The 12,036-nt window shown below is 47.8% G+C and overlaps 4 protein-coding genes across 4 annotated transcripts, besides 24 other annotated features; all 4 read left to right on the top strand.

Moving 5' to 3' along the window:
- Positions 1 to 8,292: a sequence feature (heterozygous, Esmeraldo-like haplotype).
- Positions 165 to 193: a microsatellite.
- Positions 256 to 282: a microsatellite.
- Positions 582 to 610: a microsatellite.
- Positions 709 to 742: a microsatellite.
- Positions 918 to 953: a microsatellite.
- Positions 1,192 to 1,214: a sequence feature (AT_rich).
- Positions 1,291 to 1,329: a sequence feature (AT_rich).
- Positions 1,344 to 1,404: a sequence feature (CT-rich).
- Tc00.1047053511303.160 (hypothetical protein, conserved) lies at positions 1,407 to 3,437 on the top strand (the record flags this gene model as incomplete). The annotated part of the gene is made up of 1 exon (XM_812274.1): positions 1,407 to 3,437. One exon carries the CDS (start codon positions 1,407 to 1,409, stop codon positions 3,435 to 3,437), a length of 2,031 nt encoding a protein of 676 aa, XP_817367.1.
- Positions 3,751 to 3,785: a microsatellite.
- Positions 3,870 to 3,899: a microsatellite.
- Positions 4,143 to 4,895, top strand: Tc00.1047053511303.150 (hypothetical protein, conserved; the record flags this gene model as incomplete). The annotated part of the gene is made up of 1 exon (XM_812273.1): positions 4,143 to 4,895. The coding sequence occupies one exon, from the start codon at positions 4,143 to 4,145 to the stop codon at positions 4,893 to 4,895; it is 753 nt and encodes a 250-aa protein (XP_817366.1).
- Positions 4,990 to 5,035: a sequence feature (T-rich).
- Positions 5,116 to 5,246: a sequence feature (T-rich).
- Positions 5,271 to 5,295: a sequence feature (AT_rich).
- Positions 5,340 to 5,372: a microsatellite.
- Positions 5,625 to 5,650: a microsatellite.
- Positions 5,706 to 5,739: a microsatellite.
- Tc00.1047053511303.140 (hypothetical protein, conserved) lies at positions 6,013 to 8,145 on the top strand (the record flags this gene model as incomplete). The annotated part of the gene is made up of 1 exon (XM_812272.1): positions 6,013 to 8,145. One exon carries the CDS (start codon positions 6,013 to 6,015, stop codon positions 8,143 to 8,145), a length of 2,133 nt encoding a protein of 710 aa, XP_817365.1.
- Positions 8,293 to 8,325: a microsatellite.
- Positions 8,293 to 9,589: a sequence feature (areas merged during assembly that could not be assigned to a particular haplotype. This can correspond to areas where the two haplotypes were merged or to regions with more than two copies in the genome that were merged during assembly.).
- Positions 8,445 to 8,473: a microsatellite.
- Tc00.1047053511303.130 (uncharacterized protein) lies at positions 9,071 to 11,986 on the top strand (the record flags this gene model as incomplete). The annotated part of the gene is made up of 1 exon (XM_812271.1): positions 9,071 to 11,986. One exon carries the CDS (start codon positions 9,071 to 9,073, stop codon positions 11,984 to 11,986), a length of 2,916 nt encoding a protein of 971 aa, XP_817364.1.
- Positions 9,590 to 9,890: a sequence feature (haploid, non-Esmeraldo-like haplotype).
- Positions 9,891 to 12,036: part of a sequence feature (heterozygous, Esmeraldo-like haplotype) that runs on past the window's edge.
- Positions 10,309 to 10,352: a sequence feature (CT-rich).
- Positions 12,012 to 12,036: part of a sequence feature (A-rich) that runs on past the window's edge.

Raw genomic sequence — 12,036 nt, 5'->3', positions numbered from 1 at the left:
GTGTTGTTTTTCTGCCCTGGGAGTGTATGCGGGTTTGAAAGGAAAAAAAAAAAAATGGAGGAGGCATGCAGGCAGAAGGGCAGTTGTATATAAATTTATATATTTGTCGATGTAAAATGTAAATGTCTGCGGGATGTGCGAGAGAAAGAGCCGAAAATTCCCCGTTTTTTTTCTTTTTTTTTTTTTTTTTTTTCAGCGGTGCATCTCTCATAATTCATCAGTTTATGTTTTGTTTTGCTTTTTTCTTTTCCGTTTAAAAAAGAAAAAAAAAAAAAAAAAGAAGGGCGGTGTAGGGGGAGAGGGAAAAGATAGCGGAGTTAGGGTTTAGGGATCATTAGGGATTGTAGAGGAACGGATGGGCGGCTTTTATTATCAATTATTTGGGCGGAGTGGGGTGGGTGGGTGTAGGGATAAGTATGGGGTTAGGGGGGGTGAATTACAGTTACAGTGATTATAAATAGTGAAAGTACTAGTCTTTTTTTCTTTTTCTTTTTTTGGTCCCACAAGACGTTGTCACATGTCATCCCGTGTATGTCGCATGTATACATCATAATATAATATAATATATGTATACCTCTCTCTGTGTGTGTGTGTGTGTGTGTGTGTGTGTTCTCTGCAATTGATGGCTTGTAAGTCCATGTGGCTTTCTGCGTAGTCATCATGGACGGGTAATACACTTAGCGGAAGGAAGGAAGAAGGTTTATATATAGAGAGAGAGAGAGAGAGGGAGAGAGAGAAAGAGGAAATGATCTCAAGCACACGTAGAAATATGTAGAGGGGCGAACACAATGACATTGCTGCGTACAGTACATATACATTTATGTGCCTGTATTTATATTAATATGAGAGGAATTTTCTTTATATTAATATGAGAGGAATTTTCTGTGGTTGAGTGTGTTTGTGAATGGACTTCCCTCTTTTTTTTTTTTCTTTCTCTTTTTTTTTTTTTTTTTGGGGTGGGGCTTTTATCTGCTGATTTATTTTACACCGGCTTTACATCCACACCGTCTGTTTGTTGATTTATGTGATTTGAAACGTACAATCAGGCACAGAGACGAGATTAAAGGAAAGAAAAAAGAAAATAGTGTTGGGCTCTTGCCGTCGTTTTTTTTTTTTTTTTTGGTTTGCGTGTGCGTGTGCGTGTGTTGTTGGACGGGAGGGACCAAAGGGAAAGTCAGGGGGCACACGCACAAATAATATATAAATAAAATATACATATAGAGTGTAGCCATCACACGCTTCTGTTTGCGATTCATTTTTTAAAAGAAGGATCTTAACGCGTACAGTCGCAAAATTTTATTTATTTTATTTATTTTATTTATTTTTTTTCTGCGGATATCTTTAGAAAGATAGAGAGAGTGAGAGAGACGGGAAGGGCAGAGTGAGAGTGGGGAGAGAGAGGGAACATGTCAGGCCCAATTGACAAGGAAAAGGACCGGGTTCCGTCTGCCTTTGAGCTGCAGGAACGGGGCCACTCCGACGAGGGGGATGGCAGGGACGCGGTGGGCATAGCGGAGTTTCAACGAGAATCCGCGAGGGACAACTTGCAGGATGAGGCGGCCAGCCCAGAAATTGAAATAAACACGGTCTCTCTTAGTGCGGTACCGGAGCATCTTCACTCATTGGCTTGCAGGATTAACGACTTGAACGAGACGGATCTTGTCATGATTGCGGACTTCACGGAGAACTCTGCCAAGCGCGATGTCTACTCTTTACTACCGTACACAGGGAGCAACTGGTTTTTGCCACAGATCAAAGAGGTGGAAGAGGGAGAATGTTACTGGGGCATTCGATGTGACACGTACGGCAGACTGTCCGTGACGATTTGGGGTCGCTGCCTGGTGTTACCGGTTATCAACATCTTTCTGCGCATAGCTGTAATTGTTTTATGTTGGTTTGCACTGTGGAACATTTTACCTCATTGGTTAGTGGAACCCGGTGGCTACGTGTGGGATCCGGCTGTCATCGTTATTGTTTCTGCCGTTGTTGGGGGTTTAATATGCCGAGTTTTGCAGATTCCTCCACTTGTCGGGGTGCTGTGGATTGCGATTATGTGGAATAACATCCCTTATGAGCATTACCTAACGACAGGTATTGTATTACCGCTTAAGGATATTTCATCAAAAATGGGTTTGACGGTTATCATGGCACGTGCTGGTTTCTCCCTTACAATTAAGGGCATTCAAGCGCACTGGAAGCAAAGTATTATGTTAGCAACGCTTCCCTTTGCTTGTGAGGCTGTTGCACACAGCTTCATTGCCAATAAATTATTTAACTACAACGGCGATTATAAGTGGGCCTTTCTACAGGGGATTATTTCTTCCATCGTGTCTCCTGCTGTGGTGGTTCCTGGAACACTATATCTTCACGAGATGGGATACGGTCATAGCTCTAAGCCGATTTCCCTTATGCTTTCTGCCGTTGGGATGGAAATTGTGCTTGGGGTCTGGGCTGCAAATTTTATTATAGGCCTTCTCTTCCATGACCAGAAGCTTGCTGTGGCAATTGTGTTGGGACCAGTTCAGTTTATTGGCGGCATCATTATCGGCATTGTTATTGGCGTGCTTTTCATGTACTTTGTGGAGATTCTTAAGCGCGAGGCGGAGCGTCTGCCGAATGGGAGGTATCAAAAGGAACATTTCTACGGCACCCTGGACTTTGCCGCCTTTGTTTTTCTTTTACTTTGTTTTGCCATGGTGTTTTTTGGGTACGCGCTCAATCTTGCCGCGGGCGGCTGCACCATGTGTGTCTTCTTTGCAAGCACTGTAACTCACTTGTGCCTCAAGGACGGCAATTCAGAGCTGGAGGAACAGAAGAAATATATTGGCTCATGGTTGGCTTTTGTCTGGGACCAGGTGATGATGCCCTTTTTATTTGCCCTGATGGGATCAAAGATCAGAATCCTCTCCATCTTTAATGGGGACTTTTTTCCCATGGCTGTGGTGTGTCTCGTCTGCAGTACTGCTGTGCGGTTGCTGGTGACATTTGCGGCTCAGCTTGGCGCTGGCATGACTTTTAAAGAGAAGTTGCTTGTGTGTGCGGGGTACTCTGGCAAAGCCTCGGCGCAGGCTTCACTCGGCGCATTGGCTGCCACACTTGTCGCGGAGGAATTTGAAAAACTTGCACCTGGAGAGCTGCCATCGGCAGAGCTTTTGAAGCGAAAAGAGTATGCGAGTAATGTGCAACAGATATCTGCAATGTACGTGATGTTCATGGCAGCGTTTGCCTCAATTAGTCTTGTGCGTGGCGGTGTGGCAATCCTTCCACGGGTGAAGCCGGGCAAACGGAAACAGTACCGACGATCATCGACGGAGGAGGTATCATTGCCTGCGGAGGACAACGAGAAAAACCAACTCCCCACCGGTAGCGACACCGCCCCGTTTGGGGAATCGAAGAAGTGTGAGCCCCACGCAACTCCCGAGATGAAGACGGCTTAGAAGATCCCGTGTAATTCGTCGGTAAATGTCAATGCGCATTGAACCAACCGCTTTTTTTTTTTCTTTTCCTGTTGCATTCGTAGCGGCGATATTGAGAAAGCCCGTGTTTTTTTTTTTTTTATGTGGGTGTTTAAACTCTGGGAGGCGTGCAAGGCAGACAGAAGGGCTAGTGGAGAATTAGTGCAGGGAACGAAAGAAACAACCGGAGTGACCGAGTGCTGAAAGTAAAAAAAAAGGAAAAAAAAGGCACCTTTGGGATGTCTCATTTATTTATTTATTTTTTCTTTCCACTCTGACTAACTTTATTCATGCATTTTTTTTTTTGTTTGTTTGTTTGTGTGTTTTTTTTTTATGTCACGTGTAAACAGGGGCATCGTGTACGGATTTCTGGCATGTGTGCCCCCCTCCCCCTTTCTTTTTTTTTTTTGCTGCCTTTTTCTTCCTCTCTCTCTCTCTCTCTCTGTGTCTTTGTGCGACGGTCATTCTTTGCTTCGTTTATGTTTTTTCCTTTTCTTTTTCCCTTCCCTCTTGTGTGACATGCACATATCCATCTCTCTCCCTTCTGCCTTCTGCGGCTGCGTGTGTGTATGCGGGGCCGTGCTTTCTTCCCCTGCGGCGGCGGCAGCGAAGCCTTTACACACCCAAATAGACACCGAAAGGAACAAGGAGGATATTTGAAATTTTTTAAATTTACACGACAGTTCAATGACAAATCGTGGAGTGGTGAATGCGGAGGAACTGCGGGAGGCGGTGTGTGCCATCGTGTCGCGCTACCAGAAGACTCCACAGCGCCGGTTGCTTGTCTGCGTCGCCGGCCGTCCGGGCAGCGGCAAGACGACCGTTGCGAATATCCTCGCGGAGGAGGCGCGGGAGCTGCTGCGCAAAGTCTCCAGCGATCCCCGCGATCATGCGGAGAATGCGGTTGTTGTGATGCCAATGGATGGCTACCACCTCTACCGCAAAACTCTGCATGCGATGCCAAACCGCGAGGAGGCGATCGCGCGACGTGGGGCGGAGTGGACGTTTGACGCACGCAAGTTGTGCCGCGACCTACAGGCCATTCGTTTGCCTTCTGAGACTGCCGACAAGAAGGGAGCACCGCTTTACGATGATGTCTTTGTGCCGTCCTTTGACCACAGCGTGGGTGATCCGAAGGAGCGTGACATTTGCGTCTCCGGCTCTGCGGCCATTGTGATTGTGGAGGGGAATTATCTCCTCTACCGCGGCACACCGACGTGGGCGGAGGTGAACCGCTGCTTCGACATGGGCGTGTTTCAGGCCTGCCCGGCAGCGACGTGTGCACGGCGGTTGTGCCGGCGACACATGGCGGCGTGGGGCATCAGCGAGGCGGAGGCGATGGTGCGGGCCACAGGGAGCGACGCAATGAACGGTGATCTCGTTGAAACGACGGGAAAGAACGCGGATATTGTGCTTCACTCCATTGAGAGCTCCATGTAAACATGCGTGCCCTTCTCGGTTCCCTCCTTCTCCATTTATGGGTCCCTCTTTTCTGGCCGCGCACGTGGATGCGTAGCGGCTCACGTTAAGATATAAAAAAAAAAAAAAAAAGAGGAAAAAAAGGCAGGAAGAAAAAAGAAGGATTGGGGTTCCTCATTTTTATTTTTATTTTCACGTCGCTCACCAGCGGGATGACGGTAGCAGAAATAATAATAATAATAAAATAAAAAAACAAAAGAAAAAACGGAGTGAGACATAAAATAAAAACGAAATTAAAAAAGAAAAAATAATAAAAATAAGAGAAGCAAAGAAAAGGAAAAACGCATTAAAAAAAAAAAAATAAAATAAAAAGGAGGGGTCTTCATAAATGCACCGATATAAATATTATTTATTTATTTTTGGAATCTCTTCAGTTACGGTAGGAGAAAATGGCTGTACGTCGTGTTTTTTTTTTTTTTTTTTTTTTTTTTTTTTTTTGGCATGCCCCGGACGGCACCTTTTGGTAATAACCCCCTCCCGTCTAGAAATTACTTTTTTTTTTTTTTTTCTTTACTTACATGCGTGTGTTTGTGTAAATGTTGTGCGGAAATGTTAACGATGCATTCCCCATTCATTGTGTGTTGTCCCCGCCACTGAAAGGAAGAAATGATGCCCTCCGACTGCGTATCTATCTATACATATATATGTGTGTGTGTATATATCTCTCTGTATGAGTGGTGGGAAGAGGAATATTTTATTTTATTTTATTTTATTTTTTTCTTTTATCTTGTTTACTGCACCGCATAAAGTGTACATACATATATATATAGATATTATTATTATTATTATTATTATTATTATTATTTGCGTGCCATTCGTGGTTACCGCGAGGCGGACTAAAGAAGTAGTGAAATAAATAGGGGAGCTGGGGAAGAACCCAAGCAAAGGGGACACACATATACAAATAAAAACATTAGAACGTAAAAGGCTGTCACTGAAGGCAGTAGACTTTGAGTGACAACAGAATAAACGAGAACATAAGGAATTGAAAGAGAGCACTCCCAATTTTTGTATAAATTCCTGCACATATTTGCACGATATATATATTTTCCCCGCCCCCTAATCAAAGCGAACCCTAATGTCCCGTCGATCCCAGTGGGAGAGCATGCGCCAAGAGGCGCGGAATAGAGTACAAAACATGGATGCCACGCCCATCTTGGAGAATACTCCCGGTTCTAGTAACTTGCCTAATACACCGGGTGGATCCGGTGAGCGAACTCGTGTGAAATCCCGCCATTCAGGACACCTGGAAGGGAGGGGTGCAAGCCTGCATCAGCACGAAGGCAGTGGCCAGGAAAAGGACGGAGATGCGGCGCGCGCAAAAGCAGGGGCGATGGAGGGAGTGGAAGGCGCCGACCATGAGAACGCCGTTTTTAGACTTTACAACGCAGAGAACGCTGCGGTCTCATTGGTGCCAATACTGGACCTCCACGCGACTCGTCCATTAGGAAATAGTATTTCAGCGGATACGGCAGCTGCGAATAGTTCGGTTGTGAGTAATCCCCCATCGTGGAACGTGCTGGATGAGGGACATGGGGTGCCGAAAGCCGGCAGTGCTGCCTTTTTTGAAGAAACCGTCCGGGAGTTGAGTACGGCGGGCAGTGAGAATGGCGTGGCGACTCTCCAGTTAGAACTGGCACGGGAGAAGAGGAAAAACATCTTTGTCGAACAGCGCCTTGTGTCGTTGGAAGAGGAGGTCAAGGTACTTCGGGCGGAGAACATGCGACTGGCGTCAATTACCACAGGGGATGCAGCTGCCACAAGGAGGGATTCTGCAGCGGGAATTCCGAGGGGGGAAGAATTGCTGCGGTACGATGTTCCGAGAGGTGGCCCGATGCACATGGAACAGTTGGTGACGGAACTGAAGGAGGAGCTGGATTTACTGAAGGAATACACACGAGAATTGGAGGAGCGTCTGGCGGAAAGATCCAATGCATTGGAGCGACGCAGCCGTGAAGTAGAACAAAAAGAAAGTCGCATCCGCCAGTTAGAGCGCATTATGGCGGACGAAATGATTCGACGCTCCAAATTGGAGTCCGCGGAGGAGAGTACGGGTGGCACCATCCACGCACCGACCACCGCCACCACTACCATTGCTCCTGCTGCCGACAAGCATCATGTCTACACTAGTAAAAGCAACACCGAGAAGGGAAATAATGAAGGCGGCGGTGGTAAAAATCACGAACCTAACGGTCGGGCACGTGAAAAACCGATTAGCAAAGTCGAGGCGCCCTCTGTGGTATATCGTGTCACACCCCTCACACGAGCACGCTCAGAAACGGAGCACCCTCCCGGGGCTGCCGGCTCGGAGCCCCTGGCGCAAAAAAATCGTGCATCAGTTCCTCAGGAAACAACGCCTGCCAGTCTCTCTCTGAAGCAAGAAAAGTCGTCGAAGTCGGATTTGTCTCTGTCGCCGCACAATCCGCGGAAAAGTGGACCTTCCGCGACGAAAAGCGGTAGCGCTCTCGAACACATCCATAGCCATGCTTTCCTTCAGAACGAAGAACAACAAAATCACCATCATTACCATCGTTCGGGTGTCTCCTCAGTGAATGCAACACCACGACGTGCCTCGTTAATCACTCGCAAGACGGGGGCGTCGGTCGCAATACCTTCCGTGAAGACAACTAGTCGGAGAGGAGGTAAGGAAATGTCAGCGCCATCATCTGCGCGCCAGGGTAGTGCCACACGAAGGAAATCGGTATCCAAAAATGTCAGCCGTGATCGACAGTCCACACCGAAGCGGAATAATACAAGTTCCATTTCAAATGCTCAGTATGCGGATGAGTCAACACAGAGGGATAGTAATCCGGCATTATTGCTAGCATCGCGGCGTAGTGTGAGTCGACCACCACCGCTTGAGAATTCCACCATTTCGACGTCGGTTATGAACTTAAATACAACAACTCTGCAGCACATGGATACACGATCCGTTGCGTCAACAGTTCGTTCTCGACCACGCATCATCCATGAAGACAGCGGCAACGTAGTGATTCAGGCAAGCACCACAACAGTTGTTACACGCAGTGCGAAAAAACGGGAGAATTTGATCCCGCAGCCGCAGCCGCGCGCTGATGCAGTTGAGCCTGTTCCATCGGATCATCCTTTTGTCTCCGAGAAGTTTTCCACAACTACGTACCGACCAAACCGGCTACTTCGGTATCACAAGGACGACTCGAACACGCGTTCTTTGACTCCTCCACCGCTGTAAGAAGGGATTTGGTGAGTGAGTGAAGGGAGAAGAAGAAGGAGGAGGAGGATGAGGGCGTGCCGACGGTGACGCTGCCATGCATATCACATAAGCGAAGAAGGAGAAGGGAGGGTGGACGAAGAAATAAAAGAACGAGCGGATGAGCGCAAAAAAAAAAAAAGAAAAAAAAAAGGACAAAAATAACAACCACGAAAGAAAGTAATTAAAGTTTTTTTTTTTCTTTTTTTGAAGTTGCATTCATCCATATAAATATATATAAACATGTATATTTAAACAAACCTTTTTTGGAGCAAGGGAGGAAAAAAAAAAAAAAAAAGAAAAAGAAAAACAACCAATTTTAAGCGTTCATTTGATGGAAATGGAATGAGATTATGAACGAGAACAAATAAATTAGAGCGTGTGGGAGTTGCTACGAGGCAACAGCAACGAAGCAACAGGTACGCCTTTTTGATTTGGCATGAAATGCGGAGGAGGGGGGCGAAGAGGCGAAGGGCGATGAGGGACAAAACAGGGAGTTGGGGTGATGTCTGTTTGCACAACGTCTCTTTTTTTTTTTTTTTTTTTGCGATTGGGCCCACGTTTTTCTTTTTGCTCTCATGTTTACTTACTTCACAACGCATCTTTTTTTATTATTGTCTCTTGTTTTTTCTTGCTTTCTTTTTCTATTCGGTGGCACGTTTTGTGCAGGTTTACGCACTTGTTTCTGAAAGGACTGAAAGGAAGGGGGTGGGGAGTCGGTGGAGGTGTGTGTGGGTGCAAGGCGGTTGAACGGGTGTTTTGGAGCCCACCGGTGATCTTCCGGGAGTGTTTGCCTCTTCTTTTTTTTTTTTCTATCCGCTTGGAACTGTCATTTATTTTTATTTCTTATTTCTTATTCTTTTGCAACGGGGAAAGAGAAGTGCAATAGGGGCGGTGCTGGCCGTCAATGGAGTACAATTGTGTGGTTGCCGGTGATGCCGCTGGCGGAGTGGATGGTTTAGTGTATTTGCTGGCTGATGCTCCACCTTCCCAGGTGCAAAGAGCCCAACAAAAACAAGAAGAAGAACAACAGCACCAGTTGTTATTGAAATCATTATTGTCGACACTTCCAGCAACAGGTTCTGTTCCGCCGCGACGGGTATTAGAACTGCCGCACCCCTCACTGCCGGAGTTAAAAATCCGCGTTGTTCTGCAGGCAGCGTATGCGCCATCCGACATGATGAGAGAAGAAGAGGCACCGACGGTGGTGGTGTTTGTATTCCTTATGTCTTCTGTGGATTTTATGCAGAGCATACAGGCGGAGTGGGCACCGAAGCTGGGGAAAATAAATCGCGCTCCAACTGTGATCCTTGTTGGGGTGACGCATGTTGATAAGAGCGGTGCCGCCATGAGAATTCAACCGGGTGAGATTGCACTTGTTGCGAAGGTGTTGCAAGCAAAGGCTTTTTTTTTGGTGGACGGGAGCAGCAGTGAGCCCAATATTTGTATCACTCAGATAACGGAAATTAGGGATGCAATTGCCCGTGCGTGCATTGGTGAGTTTTGTGAGCTGGGCCATGTAACGGAAGCGAATATTTATGAGCGTCAAAAGTACAGTTCTTTTGTTTCACCTTTACGTTCCCCTCTTGAGTCTTCTTCATTGCACAAAGTTTACGATTCATCCATTGCTTCGCCGATAAGTGGTCGGAGTGGCGGTCATGCAGCGGGGGCTCACGGTGCCGTCTGGGGATTTAAACGACATCCGCGAACGGGTCGTATTTTTTATGTGAATCGCATGACGAAAAAGTCGCAGTACAAGCGTCCACCGGGTTATGACGGTGAGGAGCCTGAGTTGACACTGGAGGAACGCGTGGAGGCGGAGCGCGAACGACAGGAGAAGCTGCAGCGGGAAGCTGATCTGCGGCGAGAGCACGAAGAAATTGCGCGATTCAACGCCAAGATGGAGGAAAACCAGCAGCGCGTGAAGGTTCTCCAGTCCGGTGTTCGGCAGCTGGAAACTGCGGTCGAGCGGCTGCGAATGCAGGCGGGGGCCTTGGCTTTTAAGCGCGAGAGCAATAAGGCGAGCCGCGAGCATGTGGCAACGTTGCGGGCAGAGGTGTCGGCGAAGGAACAGGGCTTCCTGCAGGAGTCTTTCCAACTCCACTCGAGGCATGAAGAGCAGATAGCATTAGTGCAACAGGCCTTGAAGGAAGCAGAGGAGGAGGGGGAGGAGGAAAAGGATGAAAAGGGAAGTGCAAGGCATGAGAACGAAGGGATGAATTACTCCGTCTTTGCTTCACCACGGCGATGTAAAACCATGCGAGCAATACACACGATACAAGCTGAGATGCAGTCCACCGTTGATAGCACTCGGGTGATCATTTCAGCGTTGCGTGGGCTACTCGAGAAGAGCGTCAAGCAACGCGAACGCAATGTCATTGTGCATGCGGAGTTGTCATCCGCTTTGAGGTTAACGGAGACACTCATGCAACGCACGTCGGCCGTCGAAGCGGAGGGACGACGCGTTCGTGCCGCGTTGATGACCGAACGGGCATCCATGGAGACTGAGGAAAACGTTCTCCAACCACTTTTGGCGGCGAAGGAGGCGAGGCTGCAAAGAGATCGAACGCGCCGTCAGTCGTCGGAGGTCGATGGGTTAAATGAGATGATGATGATGGATGAGGTACACCTACTGGAGGAGAAAATTGCGGCAGTAAAGGAGAGTTTAAGACCTCTGAAAGGGGCAACGTCGGTGGCGGACACCCATGAACTTGCGTATTTACATCGTACTCGCAACATACGGGCGTGCGTTACTGCGTTTTCTAAATGGGCCAACTATGTTTTTTTTATTTCTCGCCTGAAGCGAGGGCTTTATTTGCGCATGGAACGTTATGCCGATTTGGCGCGGTATCGTCAATTTTTGCTTGGCGGGCTACGTGAGCGGTACGTGCAGGAGCGTCTTTTTCTTTTGCATGATTGGTACGCTTTAGAGGCTGAAGGAAATCACAGTGGTGGTGGTGGCCATCGCGGTAGCAATCGCACCGACACCGCATCTCACATGCGTCTCGTTGAGGAACGGATGGACCAACTGGACACAGTTATTGACCGGCTGAAGACGCATGCGGCAATTATCGAACACAATACGAACATTCACGAAATTAAGCTGCAGCGATGCCGAGGCGTCTTGGAGAAGTTGCCTCTGTGCGAATTGGGTGACCCTTCCCCGCTTTCAGGTGATGCGGTGGTGACATGCTGGTTGCTTCTGGCGGAGCGGATACTTGAAGTTGTAGCGCGCCTTCAGTCTGTTGTTTTTTCAATGGAGGCACCAAGTGATACAGATGGTACTGGCGTGGATGCCATGGGAGTGATGGGTGAAGAAAAGGGTGCCATATACACGGAGCACATGAAGCTGCTTCGGCGGGAGTTGTGGCGTTCGTCTGGGCGAAGTCTTTTGCGTCATTTTCGTTTGGAGGAACTGCGTGAAACCGCAAGAAGGCTTTCCCGTCAACATGAATTGACGTTAAATGGCTGCGACAACAACAACAGTAGCAGAGTATCGAACGGCAATGCACCGAAACGAATAATGGCCAATTCGATGTCTGTGGCAGATGTCTCTGACTCTCACGGCAACGCTGACGAAGATGGTGTCATGCCGGAGAACAGTGACGAGTTATCACTTCTGCAGCCAGCGGTTGATTTAACGTCAGCATCGAAGGACACGATTTGGATGGAAAAGCTGCTGCTTTCTATTCTTGCACCGATAACGGGGGAGCGTAATTTCGATGTGGACGAGGCGGTGGTGATGACTGATAAAAGTGCAGCGGTTTGCTCTCCGGTGTCTTACAACGCACTTCGAGAACGACTGCAGAAGGCATACGCCTGAAAAGTGAGGCGCATAACAAAAGGACTTCTCTTTTTTTTTTTTTTTTTCTG

The sequence above is a fragment of the Trypanosoma cruzi genome, genomic scaffold, assembly GCF_000209065.1.
Source record: "Trypanosoma cruzi strain CL Brener 1047053517089 genomic scaffold, whole genome shotgun sequence".
Lineage (NCBI taxonomy): Eukaryota > Euglenozoa > Kinetoplastea > Trypanosomatida > Trypanosomatidae > Trypanosoma > Trypanosoma cruzi.
Note: the sequence above shows the minus strand (reverse complement) of the source record. Positions and strands in the feature narration are given on the sequence as shown.